Source organism: Pelophylax lessonae, assembly GCF_965119305.1.
Source record: "Pelophylax lessonae genome assembly, chromosome: 3".
NCBI classification, from domain to species: Eukaryota; Metazoa; Chordata; class Amphibia; order Anura; family Ranidae; genus Pelophylax; species Pelophylax lessonae.
In genome coordinates this window covers 437002889-437019871 of record NC_138770.1, presented here as the reverse complement: position 1 = coordinate 437019871, position 16983 = coordinate 437002889, and the positions used below count along the sequence as shown (strand labels likewise).

At 45.7% G+C, this 16983-nt stretch overlaps 1 protein-coding gene across 1 annotated transcript in view; it reads right to left on the bottom strand.

Moving 5' to 3' along the window:
• The window catches only part of LOC309549431 (armadillo repeat-containing protein 1-like), a 43814-nt gene that overhangs the window by 9393 nt on the left and 17438 nt on the right, over positions 1 to 16983 (bottom strand). The window contains exon 4 of the mRNA XM_082249722.1: positions 13625 to 13741. Coding sequence (XP_082105848.1) covers positions 13625 to 13741 — 117 coding nt within the window. The remainder of the gene's footprint in view (positions 1 to 13624; positions 13742 to 16983) is intronic.

The window sequence follows — 16983 nt, the reverse complement described above, 5'->3', positions numbered from 1 at the left end:
TAGGGTCCACAGCGCCACTCTGTGGTGACACTCAAATATTCTATTCCTGGAGGAGACAATATAACCCACTAGTTATGATTTATGGAGCGATGTGTCCGTCGAACGAAAGAAAAAAAAACTAAATTTGTTCTCTACAACTCAGCCAGATACATAAAAGTGCATTCCTTTTATAGCGAGCACATCTCTTTGCATGAAAAGCATTGCACCACGCAAACAGTGGATCATAGGTGCAATGTCAGACTCCTGCAGACATTTCCTCCAGCTTTCTGCCTGTACCTCTGTACAAGCTTTCAGTTAGAAAGCTTGGAGGAAAGATCAATAGAATACTAGTGTGTCAATTACCAGGGGTTGCTTAGGAACAGGTTAAATGCTCCATCCTACCCAGCGAACCCCTCCATTAGCCTTACGCCCACTTGGTTCTCCCACTGGCCCTCTGTTTTCGCACCATGTTGTTGTTACATGACACTTTGTGGGTTTACCTGTGATTTATGTTGCTCCTTACGTGCATAGTACTGTTTATATGTGTATCACTTTTGTACCTGTTCATTTTTGGTGGGCTCTATTACCTGCCCTTTATTGCTGTGTTCTTTTGTGCTATGTATGCTTTATTCCTTAATAAAATGTTTTTTTTTTTTTTTTTTCAAAAGAACATTTTCAGATTCAGAACTTTTTACTTTTTTGTTTTTTTCTTCTCTCCACCGCTTGGCATTTGTGGTCAGTTCCACAACATAACTGTATGGGGGAGAAGGGCAGGTGATGTTGAGATGAGTCAATAAACTCTTTTCAGTCCACAAAAAAAAAAAAAAAAAAAATGCTCCATCCTAAATACACGCGCAACATGTTCCTAAAGATGAACTTAGCCTTCAAAGTCTTGACACACAATTAGGCACACCTCATTTTAGATTCTTTAGAAGTTTTAGGATCTACTAACAAGCAACACTCTTTTCAGAAATTTTAGGACAACATTAAACAATTGACAACAGGAATGGATAAAAGAAGCCAGAGAAATGGTATCATTAAAAGTAGAACTATAGACACAACTTTGTCATTTTGGATAGAGTAAGGGAGGGTTATTTCCCCATCAGATTTTTTTATTTTTTTTGTTTGCCATCTGTGTCCCATTGCAGAGATTTCCCATAGCCAAACAGGACGGGAGAGGAAACCCCTGCAAACTAAGGGAATTCCTTGGGGACCCCCAGAACTAGTTCCCATTGGAAGATTTCCCCTCCATTACTTTTCTGGGGACAACCCAAAATTTGGGATTTTTGTTTTACTTTCAATGACATTGGTAAACAGGACAAAGCGGGTGAATCTCCTTAATGGGGCGCATAAAGCTATAAAAGTAGCAGCACTGTGAGAGCTCGATACCTACCCGCCCGTTTTTCACCCTTTCCTCCTGCCACTGCTGGGACTACTCCTTGTGACTGATATGACCAGTGGTAGGCACTCCTCGCTGCCTTGCAAAACTGCTAACTTTTCATCTGCCACGAGCGGAGGGGGAGCTCCTCCCGCCGAGGCCTCTAACATAGCGACTCAGACAGAAGACTAGGAGCCAGGTGAACTTTGCAGCCCTTATGCAGACTACCACTACCTGCCAGACTGTCCTTACAGGTAAGATTGACTCCCTATAGCTTGAAATTGGCCCGATTAGAAACGTCATGGACAAATTTCATACCCGCCTGATGCTGAGCACCATGTGGGGAGTAGGAGGATATTCTCAATGATCACACAGCCACCCTCCATACTCTTAAGAAGGTGAAGGCTCTGGAATCATGAGCAGAGGATGCGGAGAATAGAAACAGAAGATATAACCCTGGTATTGTGGGTCTGCCGGAGGGAGTGGAGGGTCTGCTCCGTTCCCTTCTCCCGCAGGCCCAGTTCTCGCCCTTGTTCGTGGTCGAACGAGCACACAGGAGGCCGGCAAGTGGGGGCCCCACCACGCACCTTTATTTTCTGTCTCCTCAATTTTCGCGACCGTGACCTAGTCCTGAGAGGCTAGAAAGCTAGACACCCCCTGCTACAAAGCCATTAAGCTCTTGATATTTCGTGACTACTCAGTGGACACTCAAAGGATTAGACGTTCGTTTGATCGTGTCAAGCTCAGTCTCAGAAACAGGAATATCAAGTATAGCATGCGCTTTCCAGCCCGATTTAGAGCCCAAGACAGAGAATTTGTCCACTTCAATTCCCCTGAAGATGCCTCGCAAAGGGTGGAAACTTTGCCCAAAGCCTGAGGATCCTGCCTGGCTAAATTTAAACAACTTGGTTGGCTTTACTGTACCTATACTACACGAGATTGCCTAATAATGGAATTTTACAGGGGCCGTCCTTCGCTTCTGATGGCTGGTATCTGATACTGGCCAGCATGGCCCCTTTATTCTGGAAACAAGTTGCTCTACGTATTATGAAAAATGTCTGAATAATGGGATTTTTGACATACCATAAAATCCATTTCTCTGATGTTCATTGACGGACACAGCTCCTAATATTCATAACCATTGGGACGTCCCAAAGCAGTGTTAAACAACAGGGGTGGGAACAGCAAAACAATTCCTAAGACTAAACAGTAGCCAACCAGGCAACATGAGCTCAACCTAAACAACTGGAGCTCACTTGAAACAAACAATACACCCTCAAAGACGATTAGGTCCACTAAACAGCAGCCTGCAAAACCCTGCTGCCAAAAGCAGCCTCTGCAGATGCCAGCACATCCACTTTAAAAACTTTGTAAAAGTGTGCACCGACAACCAGGTGGCTGCCTTGCAAACCTGCGTCACTGATGCCTGATGAAGGAAGGCCCAGGAGGCACTAAGCGCCCGAGTAGAGTGCACCCTAAACAGGGAAAGGAGGAACCTGACCCTGTCTGATCCATCTGGAAATGGTTGCAAAGGTAGCAGACAACTCTTTGAGGCCCATCAGTGAGTACAAAGAGTCTGACTTCCTGAAAGACTCCGTAGCTGCCACCTGACACCCCAATTGCCCGGACCACATTACAGGCAATTTACTTCGGATGTTTAGGCCTCAGACACAGGCAAGACAACACAATGTCTTCATTCAAATTAAAATCAGAGACAACTTTTGAGAGGAACGACGGACAGGGGCAAAGTACCGCCGTCCTGATCTCTGAATTACCAGGTAAGGTGAACGACAAGATAATGCTGCCAGTTCCAACGCACGCAAAAGGTATTAGCCACCAAGAAGGCAACCTTCTGGGACAATGTAAGCAGGGGAATCTCCTGAAGATTCACAAAGGGAGGCTTCTGGGAGGACCGAAAGCACCAAATTGAGGTTCCAAGGTGGCAACGGAGACCGCACTGGAGGAACCAAAACGTTAGACACCCTGAAGATAGGTACGCATCAAGGAGTGTGTGGCCAAGTGTCGTTGCAAGAAGACCTCCAAAAGCAGACACCTGGCCCTCGATGGAACTCAAGGCCAATTTCTGTTCAACCCCCATTGAAGGAAGGTCAAGATCTGAGCCACTGAGAAGGATGAACCTCAAGAGACTCACACCATGCAATGTATATCTTCCATGTACAATAGTAGATCTTCCTAGATGTAGATTTCCTAGCTCTTAACAGCATAAGAATCACCGACTCAGATAAACCTCTATCCTTCAGCACCTGGCATTCAACAGCCAAGCTGTCAAAGAAGAAGCAGGATGGGACAGCAGATCCTGAGAGGAAGCTTCCAAGGAACGTAGATGACCAGCCACACCAGATTGACGTACCAAGCCTGCCGAGGCCAGTCTGGAGCTACTAAAATGACTTGAATCCCTTCTGCCTCTGAGCCACTAAGATGACCGGAATCCCTTCTGCCCCGATCCTGCATAGAAGGCTTGTCAGAAGCTTGAGAGGAGGGAAAGTGTAAATCAGACGATACTGACCCCGCAGGGCTACCAGCGCATCTGCAGCGTCCGCCAGAGGATCCCGTGACCGAGCCACAAACCTCAGCAGATGCCAACAGATCCACCTTGGGGATGCCCCACCGGAGACACAACTGATGAAACACCTCCGAATGAAAGTACCACTCCCCTTGGTCCAACGCCTGCTGACTGAGGTAATCCACCTACAATGTTTTCCACCCCGGGAATGTGTACGGTGGAGAGGGCTCGAACGAACCATTCTGCCCACCTTAGAATGCCGGCTACCTCCAGAGCGGCAAAGACACTTTTTGTGCCCCCCTGGGGATTGACATAAGCCACGGCCGTGGCATTGTCCGATTGAATGCGCACTGGGCATTCCTGAAGACGATCCATCCAATGGTCCACACACAGTCTGATCGCTCAGCGTTCCAAGACATTAAATCGGTAGTCTAGATCTAGACTCTTCCAGTGACAAAATCCCTGGAGCAGAATGTTTGCAGAGGATGCCTCCCAAGCGCGGACAGACTGAAATCTGTGCTGACCACTGTCCAATACAAGGGGAGGAAGATTTTGCCCTGATGAAGCGCCGGGGAACGAAGCAACCATATATCAGGGACTCCTTCGTTCCCCGACTCAGCCAGATCTGAGAAACTGCAGACTCTTGTCCCATTTGGCCAAAATCTCCCTTTGCAGGGACCTCGTATGGAACTGTGCAAAACGGAACCACCTAAAAAAAAAAGGTAGACACCATCAGGCTTCGCACCCACATGCAAGTCCAGAGGGATGACCATCTGCTGGACAGCAGGGGACAAATTGCAGCCTGCAATTTCTGGAGTTTGTCCAGAGGAAGGAGCACTCTGGCTAAGGCCGAGTCCAGAGTCAGACCAAGATAGTCTAGCTTTATGGACAGAACCAGAGCAGACTTGTGAAAATTCTGAATCCAGCCGAACTCCTGTAAAGTTCGTATGGTAATCTCCAGGTTCTCCACCAGAGCAGTAGGAGTCTCCGCTCGCAGAAGGAGGTTGTTCAAGTAGTCAAGTACCGCGATTCCCCATTGGCGTAACAAAGCTAGCACCGGTGCTAACACTTATGAAGACCCGATGAGCAGAGGCGAGACCAAAAGAGTAACACCACAAACTGATAATGCTCCTCTTCCATGGTAAAGCAGAAAAAGCGCTGGTGACCGGCACATATTGGAATGTGAAGGTAAGCATCCTTGATGTTGATAGAAGCAAGAAAATCCCCCTGACGCAGGGATGCCACCACCGTACGAATGGACTCCATTCTGAACTTCTGCACCCGCACAAAGCAGTACAGCGCCTTGAGGTTCAGAATTGGACGCACCTTGCCTTCATTCCTGGGAAGTGTAAACTGGTTTGAGTAAAAACCCTGAAAACATTCCAAAGTCGGAACCAGGACAATCACCGCTTTTAGTAACAGGTCTTGTACCGCCCCAAACAGACCCTATAAGCGTTTCGGGGACAGGCACAAGTTGGAAGGAAAGAACCTTGCTGGGGACAAGAACGAAACTCAATCTTGTAGCCGGTCCGAATGACTTCGTGGACCCATTTGTCTTGCACTAGGGAAGTCCACGGGTCCGGAAACTAGCGAAGACTTCCCCTCACCCCAGATACGGGTGGGGCGCACCTTAATGCTGAAAGAGCCTTGTCCACGGGTCTGGAGAAGCCCGCTCTCGGCTTGCAAGACCAGGTTTGTTTGGATCCTCCAGGAGGAGGCCCTGAAAGGCTTCGAGCCCTTGTCAGTCAACCCTGAGGGATGAAAAAAATTTCCTATGAGCCAAGAAGGAGGGCCCCCATCTAAAACGAGGTTCCTTGCTCTTAGTAACCTGAGGAAGAAAAGGTCCTCCCTGTGAGACCTTGAATGATGTCATCCAGGGTAGCTCCAAACAGGCGATCTCCTTGAAAGGGTAGATCAGTCGAGGCATTTCTAAAAAAAAAAAAGAAGAAGGTTGGCAGACCAGCATTTGAGCCTAAAGACACTAGGGGAGCCGCATCCAAAGAGGCATCCCAGATAAAATTGCAGCCCCTAGACCAGCTGGTCCGCCAGCTCAGCAAAAGGTGGGGGGGGAGCTGTTCCTCCAGGTCACGGCGCAAAAGCTTAGCCCACTTGGAGTTTGCAACACCAGGGCAATGGTGAATACCGGCCTCAGTGCCGAAACAGCCAGAGTGTACATATTGCGGGCCACAGCCCCTGCCTTCCTATCAGCCGAACCCTTCTGGCTGGGGACTCTTCAACTGGAATCATGGTTGCCTTGTTCAAACTGGAAACCGGAAGGTCCACCACCTATGAAACAGTCCACTTCTTAATAAAGGGACTTCTCCTAGCGGCAATGGCTAAAAAAATAACTTGGGGACCCCAAGGGGATGCTTTGGCTGTCCCCACTCTTTAGCAACAAATTGTCAAAATAGGCGGGGAAAGGAAACCCCTTTGCCGCTCTGGATGGCTTGTGAGTGCCAAAGGGAACCTGCCCTTTCATCGCAGCTGCATCCTCCATCTTTAAGGTCTCACGCACAGATACAATCAATGCGTCCACCAGCGCCTTTTCATGCGTGGTTGCAGATGTGGAGGAATAATCCTATCATGAGTATTCTGGGCACGTGGTCGCAGACCCAGCAGGGTGACCCACGTCTGCAGCGGCCGAACCAGATTCAGGACCTGATGAGACAGATGAGGTGGGGGGCGCTTTTTGCTAGCCAGTCGCCCGAAAACCACCTTCACCCGGAACACAAAGTACTCCAGGACCGCTGTCAGCACATCCATAGATGGTTGAGACCCAGAGGGCCCCGCAGGCTTAGAATGGATCAGGTGGAGAGGTGTGTTCTAAAGACTCCATGAGTCACCAGGGGGACCCCACAAAAAAGGTGTAGAGCACTGCAAGGGACAACCCCCACCGCGCTGGCAGCACCACCTGGTCGCCAGGCACAAAGCAATCCTCAGCAGAGGGAGAGAACCCCACTAGACTCACCACCCAGCTGAAACAGGCACCTGCAGCCACCAGGATAATCTGCACTGCATGCATGGCGATCAGGAAGCAAAAAGATCCAGGAGTCAGCACCAGGGGATGAGCAGGGGCTCCCACTGACGAAATCGCCGCCCACAGGACTCCTGTCATTGCCGCTGCTATTTTCATTGGCAAACCACCGCAAAATGGCCACCTGACTACACAAATATGGCTGTAGTGCATAGAAACACACAGACTAACAAAATGGTGGCCACGCACAGCACCACAAGGCTTCCAGGGACCCAGGAGGGTTCCCCAGGCCTCAAGGACAGACCCAAGCAGGATAGGGGCCCTTGGAGGAGCCCCCACCAGGTACTAATGCCCCCCCCCGCACAGCCGATCCTTGTCTGGGCACCCCCCCAGGAGGTGGACCAGACCACCCAAACAGCCCCAACATAAATGGGGTGGGGGGGGAGACGACGGATGAAAGGAGGGTGCCTGACGGTAAGGAAGGGAACCCAGGGGTCTGACCATCCCAAGGAAGGGCACATGTCCACCCCCAAAAAACTCCAGGGGGCGAGGGGGGGGGACAGCTACTCGCCATACCAGGAACTGGGTGGGCACACCCCTGGGACTGCTAAAAGGCATAGCCAGATTCTTTTTCTGCCTAGTGTCCTACTACTGTAGGGGGGGGGGGGCAGTATAACCCAATGGTTATGAAGACCAGAAGCTGTGTCCGTCAATGAACGAAGAAGAAATACTCTTTAGCTATTTGCAATGTTCCAAGTACTGTGAACCGCAGTACTCTGGGTGACCTTTAATTCTGCAGGGATGGTTGATCCTGTGATTCTCTCATACAGGTGGACTTCTTCGGAACAGACTAAGATGCTATGAGACTGCAATATTCTTCGGTGTTCCACTGCACATGCCTGATTGGCAGTTGCCATCCCTGTTCTTGGGCTTAAAAGCACACCTGTGTTTAAGGACGGGGGGGACTGGGGGTAGTAGGGGTTTGGTGTTTTTCTCTCTATTTCTTTGTTTTTTTATTTTTTTTGTAAGTCACAATTCTGTATCTTGCGGCTAATCGGGTGGAGGGAGATGTCCGCTTCCATCTACCACTGTAGAATGTAATATGATTACGGTTTGTACGGTGGAGATTCAGAGCCTGCACACATTTCTTGATTACCAATTATGGCCCCCTATTTATAATCCCCTGGAATGTGAGGGGTTAAACTCTAAATGGTCCCACACCGGTATTCTGCAGGAAACACCTTATGGACAGCAGAATACCAGCTCTCAAAAAACCCTGGATAGGTTCACACTATCAGTTTACCTACTCCTACTCAAGAGGAGTCAGTATCCTGATACACAGGTCTCTCCAGTTCACTCTCCTGGATCTCCACTTAGACCCAGATGGGAAATATGTTATCCTTCATGCCATCTGTGATAAGCTGGAACTGGTGCTCGCCACTATTTATAACCTCCCCAGCTAGTATGTCATTACTCTTCAAAGCATGCACCATTGCTGGCCAGATACCCTACTGCAAATTTATAGATTAGATAGATTAGATAGATTAGATAGATAAGATAGATAGATTAGATAGATAGACACACACCGTCACACGGCGGTTTGCACTGCAGGCAGCCACCATCATCTGTGTTCCGCATAGGGTGATTTCAATGCGAGCATTTTCTCATCTAAATGTAAGTGTGATTCTTTACATTTAATAAAATGTTAAAAGATAATGCACCATTGGCGGTTCCTTTCTTTCCCCACTTATATTGAGGTTAATAACAGCGAATACCCACCAGAGACTGACCCATCACCTACCGTGTTGGAAGGGAGAAGTGTCTGTTGATTTACAGCTCTACCCAGTCATTGATTTGGTAAGAGGCTCAACATCCCCACTCCTCTTGGATGGTGTTAGGGGTCACATCTTCCCAACCTTTTTGGTGTTTGATCTCTGGAGCGGAATCACATATATATGCCCTAAATTCTCATCTTTTTGGTAAGAAGCTACGCTGGTGGTGGGACACTGAATTTAGTCACGTGATCTTCACCTCTTCTGTTTAAGGCTTCATCACAACAAATTTAACTGGACTATTTTTATATATCACTTGGGACTTTATACATCACCATGCACACCTGAGACACACATTGATGTTTTCACTGTGATTGCTGTGGTTTAATGTTTGTGTTTTATGCAATCCTTCTAATGTCATTAGCACATTTTGTTGTACACCTTTATTTTTGATGTTTTCAGTACACGGTTGGTTTGTTTAAAATCCTTCCCTTGTTTACACCTTGCAAAAGATTTATTTCAATCATCACCTTATTGATTAGCGCACCTGAGACTCCTGGCCTGGCTGGCTAAGGAACGCTCCACAACTTCACACAGCCAATATTAGAGATGGGGGCTCCCTTTGTTCTGACCCAATCCAGATTAACGCTCAGCTTGCTTTATATTATGAACGCCTTCATTCTTCTAGAGTGGACTATACTCCTGAAAATTTGGTGACTTTTCTAGACTCTGTAGACTTCTTGGTGTTAAAAACTGCAGCTAGACAAGGAGCTTAGTTGCTCCTTTTACACTGAAGGAGGTGCAGGCTGCAATAGCCTTTCTCCAAAACGGGAAAGAACCAAGGACCAGATGGTCTGCCTGCCAAATGTTTTAAAATGAATGCCGAACTAACGATATATTGCTTTCATGCGTTGGTCCACACTGTGTTGGAGCAGGACTTTCTTCCACTATCGATGTCAGATGCAGATATAGTAGTGGTGCCTAAGCCCAGTATAGACCCTGAACTATGTAATTCTTACGGGCCTATTTCTTTGCTTAATGTAGATGCAAAGATTTTTGCCAGGATTTTAGCCAATTGCCTTAACTCAGTGATCCTGTCTCGGATTCATGGCGATCAAACTGGTTTCATGCATGGTAAGGGTACGGACATCAACCTCCGCCGACTATACACTGCTTTAGCCTATGTTCGCAGTGGTGATTTTCGCTGGATGAGGAGAAAGCCTTTGATTCTGTGGAGTGGGAATTCCTGTGGCAGGTGCTCCAGAACTTTGGCTTTGGATCCCAATTTGTGTCCTGAACCGAACTACTCAGTCTCCCACTGCCAGAGTTAGGACCAATGGCACTTTGTCCACATCCTTCAAACTGAAAAGGAGGTACCAGGCAGAGATGCCTGCTCTCCGATCTATTCGCGCTTGCTATGGAACCACATGCCATCCTTATCTGCTCCCTACCTATGATTATTACATGTCTCCCAGTCGGTCCCCTATTAGAAAAAATAAATAAAAATAAATCTTTATATGCAGATGAAACCCTATTTTATCTGCCTGATGCCTCAGATTTTCTTTGGGCGGCCCTTGAGCTTATAGACCGGTTTGGAAGATTTTCTGGTATTAGAATTGAAGTAAATCACTACTTTTTTCCTATTACAATCGCCCCTAGCCTTCTCCAGCCCAGACTGACTTTTCAATGCCAGGCATGGAAGTCTCCCTAGTGAGCAGAATTCATTTCATAAAAATTACCTCTCTAACCAAGTTCCTTTATGTTTTTCGTAATACACCATACCCCGCTTACTTTTTTTTTTTTTACTAAGCTTGACCACGTCGTAACTAATTTCATTTAGAGGGGTTCCTTCCCTAGAAAAGCCAAGTGAACTCTGCAGCTACCCTTGTTGCTAGAGGGACTAGCGCTACCCTGTTTTCCTCAGTATTATTGGGCAGCGAAGTTGGCGACAGTGTGCCGATGGTTTGAACAGACACGTACCAATCCATCGGTTAAACTTAGAAGTGGCCATCCTAGGCTACTCAGTGTTAAGTAACTAAGGCTGGCCATACACTATACAACTTTCTTGTGCAACTTTCCTTTAGATTTACCAAAACCATGTAATATAGGGTCAAACCTACAAACTTTCAATTTGTATGCAATCAGGCAGGCCTTTGCACTACATAGTTTAAGGTAAATCTAAAGGAAATTGAATAAGAAAATTGTATAGTGTATGGCCAGCCTTAGTGTTTACAGGCCCAAAGGCATACCAGAACATGACGACTTTGATGCGCACAACGGTCATAGTATAGGGTCAGATGTTTACTGCTATCTCTGAAAGGGGAGAGATTTCTCCTCATACTCCACTATGGTGCACCCCCCCGTTTATCACATCTCTGTTGTTATACTGGACTCTAATTTATGGGCCAGGTTTGGTATTAAGAAGTTGTAGCAGATTATGCCGGAAGGACGACTGCTACCATTAAATATAGTCTTAAGCTTACTTTTAATCTCCCCTCGTGGAAGTTCTTCCGTTATCTACAGCTACACCATGCTGTCCAGACACAATTTCCCACTCCGGTCACAGTGACCTCGCACGCGGTGGAGCGTTTCCTCATTTCCAGCAGTGTGAGCAGAATCCCATCATCCCTATACCTTAGGATCTCAAGTCTATTTAACATCTGGCAGAGATATACCTTCCCTTACCTCTGACTGGGATGAGCAATATATTTCACAGGTAATTTTAGCTAGAGACAGATCGATTCAACTAAAAATTTCTCCGTAGGGCGTATTACATTCAACTAAAGCACTCTAGAATCTACCCTTCTCAATCTGATCAGTGTCCCAGGTGTCAGACAGACTGGCACATTTATACACGTAGTGTGTGGTCATACCCACTGATCCAAAAATTCTGGAGAGAAGTGGTGGATGAGAAACTCTATGGGAGGACTGTTAGTTGCCATGGACCCTAGGGTACTTTTATTGGGTATCTGCGACACAGTAGCTCCCAAATCACACCTCTGTCTTTTATACAGCCCTTTATGCAATAAAGACTATCCTATCTCAATGGAGAAAAAAAGAGAAAGGCACCTCTAAGTGCAATATTGAAAGGTTTATTATAGAGCACAAGGGTTTAAAAACACTTACAGGATCGTGGTTAAAAAGGCATATCATAGAAAAGTCCTCATGCAAGTCGCTTGTTCATCTTCTCTGTGGGGGAGAGTGGAGAGAGCTGTCAGATTCCCGGAAGACATGCAAAGGCAAGGAGGCAATGAGGCAGCCTGGGTTCCGGAATCACGCTGGAACGCATGTGGATGATGTGGCGTCAGTGGGCGGTAACGCATTTTGGAGCATGCGCGGCTCCTTGAGACAAACAGAAAGTCCAGAAATACACAGGAAATCAGACAGGGGCAACACTCAGAGTAAAGGGTACTAAGGACTTGAGTGGATAAACTCATGACATCCTCAGCAATGGAGAATGAGGGGGGGATGCCTCTGCAATTGTACAGTGCTGCCAGGAGATGTTGCTTCCAGAAAGAGAAAAGGTAGGTTGTGCGGCTGCAGTAACCTCATTGAAAGTGAGGTGACGCAGGCACACTTGGCACAACAAAGGAAGCACAAAAAGGCACAAGTGCGCAATTCTAGACAGAAACAGCCCTAAATTGAGGAATACTCCAGGGGGAACAGGAGAACAAACGTATTCTACTCTGTACTCCCTGCTAAAGCTTCTGTTGGAAGGATACACAGAGAAATTACCCTGAGATTCACACTCCACAAAGGGCATATTATTCCCCCAGGGTTTTTCAGGAACAGGCATATCACAGCCATGGACCTATAAAGAACCCTGCAGCTAACTTCACGTTTTGCACGATTTGCGAAAGAAAAGCACCTACAACAGAGACCAGCACATATCAGCAACGTTACAGGCTGGCTCTGCTTCTTCCTCCTGGCTTCGTCCAGGAACAGTTCCCCAAACCCTCTGCCAAGGAGTCAAATGATCTGAAAACTGCAGTAGATCAGTAGCAGGAATCTCAATTTGGTGGAATATCAACAGAGATCAGGAGAAATCTCCATAGAAAGAAAGCTTCTATCAGTAGAAAGAAAAAGTACATCACTCAAGGATACCAGCAAAAAACTGAGGCTAAGAAAGTGGCAGTGGTTACATAGGTGGATGTCCCTACAGCCTTCCTTTTTTTGCCAGTATCCAATCACCTGAAGTCAGCTGCATGTAACCCAGGCATAATGATGAAACAGCTATGTCCCATATGGATAAGAAATAATTGTATTCTACATGCCCTAGTGTTGATGTGCAATGATTTGCACATATCAACGCAGATAGAATGAACAAGCTCTTTAGTTCTATGTTGCTAAGACCTGGTATAGCAAAAGTAGGGGGCTGCAATTTAAACCTCTTATTATTGCACCAATTGCATGGGGTAGTAGAAGGTCTAAAAGCAACCCCTGTTAATGGTGCAAGACTGTGCAACTAGCATTACCACAGCGAGTTGGATCTTGATGTGCTTTGTGTACTTCTTCCTGATCTGTGCAGTAATCCAGTGTGAAACATTTCCTCTGTTCAGGCGCTCCTAATCAAACCAATCACTGTTGCCCTCTCTTCTAGTACAGAGTGACTGGTCTTGTAATAGTTTTCTGCAAGCAGCCTGTGGAGGTTGGATCCATTGAGTGGCTCCCACAACTCTGTTCTCTGCACAAAGTTATGTTCCACACAGTGATGAGGTCACCACAACATATACAGGGTAATATCTGGGTTTGCAAAAGCATGTGGCACACAAACTGGATGTATATCCTTTGAAGCACAAATAACAAACAAACATTTAATGAAATATATTACTTAAAAATAACAGTGTTCTGATTTTTAACATCGGACTCTTCCTTAAATCTCCCAGAGACTTCTGCTATTAATATATCGGTGTCTACACACCTGTTGCGGCCTTTATGTGGGCTTTCTACTTACCCTCTTGAACTTATTTTGCTGGACTGGTGCTTTAAAATCTTACCTCAGTTGCCAGTTCTGGTTTTACCCGAACAGTGCACCTCCTCAGGGCTATCTGAAAAGTGAAGCTGATGACGCCTTTCACCTTTAATAATGCTTCTTCACACAGTGATTTTCTGGCCTGTGATTTAAGTCAGGAGAAACACTTCAGTCCAAATCTTGCAATGCTAAACAGGATTCTCTACTTGGCCTGACAAACTGACCCACAACTTTCAGAGCATTCCAAAAAGTGTGAAAAAATTCTTACAGGGGAAGGGATACGGTGAGCCTGTTTGCAATTCAGATGTTCAATAGGAATAAAGTTACAGGTCCACATATGCAAATTAAATTGTAGCACGTCTGCTTATAGGAATTCTTTTCATCAACACACATACAGGTGCATCTCTTAACCCCTTCCATACAGAGCAGTTAGACACCCTTCCTGCCCAGACCAATTTTCAGCTTTCAGCACTCTCACACTTTGAATGACAATTGCTCAGTCATGCTACACTGTAACCAAACAAAATTTTTATCATTTTTTTCACACAAATTGAGCTTTCTTTTGGCGGTATTTGATCACAACTGGGGTTTTTTTTTTTCGTGATATATGCAAAAAAAAGAGCAAAAATTTTGAAAAAAAAAAAAAAAACACAACACTTTTTTAGTTTCAATTATAACATTTTGCAAAAAATTAATTTTTCTTCATACATTTGGGCTAAAATGTATACTGCTACATGTCTCTGGTAAAATTAACCCAAATTAGTGTATATTATTTAGTCTGTGTGAAAGTTATTGAGTCTAGAAGCTATGGTACCAATTACTGAAGATTGATCACACCAGATGTACTGACGGCCTATCTCCTTTCTTGAGGCCCTGAAATGTCAGGACAGTACAAATACCGCCCAAATGACCCCTTTTTGTAAAGTAGACAGTCCAAGGTATTTAGTAAGAGGCATGGTGGGTTTTTTGAAGATGGAATTTTTTCCCACAATTCTTGGGAAAATTAAGAAAAAAATGTTTTTCTTCTTTTTTTCCCCCCATAAAGTTGTCAATTTATAAGCTATTTCTAACACATAGCATGTACACAGCAAAAATTACACCCAAAAATACATTCTGCTACTCCTTCCGAGTATGGCGATACCACATGTGTGAGACTTTTACACAGCCTGGCCACAAAAAGAGACTCCACGTCCAAGAAGCACCTTCAGGCGTTCTAGGAGCATAAATACACATAAAACTTTCTTACTACCTATCACACTTTTCAAGGCCCTAGAGCACCAATACAATGGAAAAGTCCACAAAATGACCCCATTTTGGAAAGCAAACACTCCAACGTATATTCTATGAGGCATTATGGGTCGTTTGAACATATTTTTTTCCACAGGTTTTTGGAAAATGTGGGAAAAAAATGAAAACTTTTTTTTTTTTTTTTTTTACACAAAGTTGTCAATTTATAGGATATTCCTAACACATAGCATGTACACAGCAAAAATGACACCCCAAAATACATTCTGTGACTCCTCCTGAGTATGGCAATACCACATGTGTGAGACTTTCACAGCCTAGCCATATAGAGGGGCCCAACATCCAAGGCGCACCATCATGCATCCTAGCCACTTGCCTAGGCCTATTTTTGACATTTGGTGTTTACAAGCTAAAATCAGTTGTTTTGCTAGAAAACTGCTTAGAACCCCCAAACATTATATATTTTTTTTTAGCAGAGACCCTAGAGAATAAAATGGAGATTGCAATATTTTTTATCACACCGTATTTGCGCAGCGGTCTTCCAAACGCAATTTTTTTGGAAAAAATTCACTTTTTTTAATTAAAAAATAAACCAGTAAAGTTAGCCCAATTTTTTTCCATAATGTGAAAGATAATGTTACGCCGAGTAAATAGATACCCAACATGTCATGTTTCAAAATTGCGCACGCTCACGGAATGGCGACAAACTTTGGTACTTAAAAATCCCCATAGGCGACAATTTAAAAATTTCTACAGGTTGCCATCTTTGAGTTACAGAGGTCTAGGGCTCAAATTATTCCCCTTGCTCTAACGATCGCGGCAAAACCTCACATGTGTGGTTTGAACACCGTTTACATATGTGGGCGGGGTTTCTGTATGCGTTCGCTTCTGCGCGTGAGCTCACGGGGACAGGGCGCTTTAATTTTTTTTTTTTTTTACTATTTTATTTTTTATTTTTACACCGTAAAAAAAAAAAAAAAAAAATGATAATTTTTATTTCTATTAAAAAGGAATGTAAACATTCCTCGTAATAGAAATAGGCACGACAGGACCTCTTTTTTGTGAGATCTGGGGTCAAAAAGTCCTCAGATCTCACAAGTACACTAAAAGATAAAAAAAAAAAAAAAAAAAAGACCTTTAAACCGGTTGCTAGGCAACAACATTTTCAGTAGCTCCGGTCCTCCAAGACCATAGAGTCAAGTGAGGGCAAGCTTGCCCTCACTCGACATCCTGTCTGTGAGGATCTGGGACCGGATCGTTTTCCCCGCTGCCGGCAGGACCGGAACGTGGCGGGAGGGGGGGGCGCCTCTTCCGCCATCCCGGAAGGGTGATCCCACGGCGAATCCGCCCCTGGGACCACCCTTATCGGAAAGCCAACTGTCCACCGTTTAAAAAAATACCAGGGTTATGGCAGCTATCTGCTGCCATAACACCGGTATTTAGGTTTAAACGGAGGACGTATATAAACCTTTTTGGACTTGGTGGCTGTATGAAGGGTGATAGGTACTCGGGTACTTTGTTGGGCAGGTGACAGGTACTCTGGTACTGATGAGCAAGTGGCAGGTACTCGAGTACTCCGATAGGCAGATGACAGGTACTCGGATACTCTGATGGGCAGGTGACAGGCAGGTAATAAGTACTGATGAGTAGTACTGATACTGATAGGTGATACTGTACTGATGGGTACTGATGATCAGTACTGATACGTGATAGGTACTGATGAGTAGTGATGGGTACTGATGAGCAGGCGGCAAGTACTCGGGTACTTCAGGCGTCAGGTACTCTGATGAGCAGGTGGAAGGTACTCGGGTACTCTGATGGGTAGGTGACAGGTACTCAGATGACGGGTACTCCGTTGACAGGTACTCAAAGTACCCGAGTACCTGTCATCAGAGTACCCGAGTACCCGTCATCAGAGTACCCAAATACCTGCCACCAGCCCATCAGAGTACCCGAGTACCTGTCATCTGAGTACCTGATGGGCTGGTGACAGGTACTCGGGTACTTTGATGGGCTAGTGACAGGTGCTCTTTATTGGGGGGGGGGGGGGGGGCAATCAGTGTGTTTGGGATGCACTATGATTGGTAACTAGCTGTTACCACACTCTCTTCCTCACACAGGATCAGTGTGTGAGGAGGA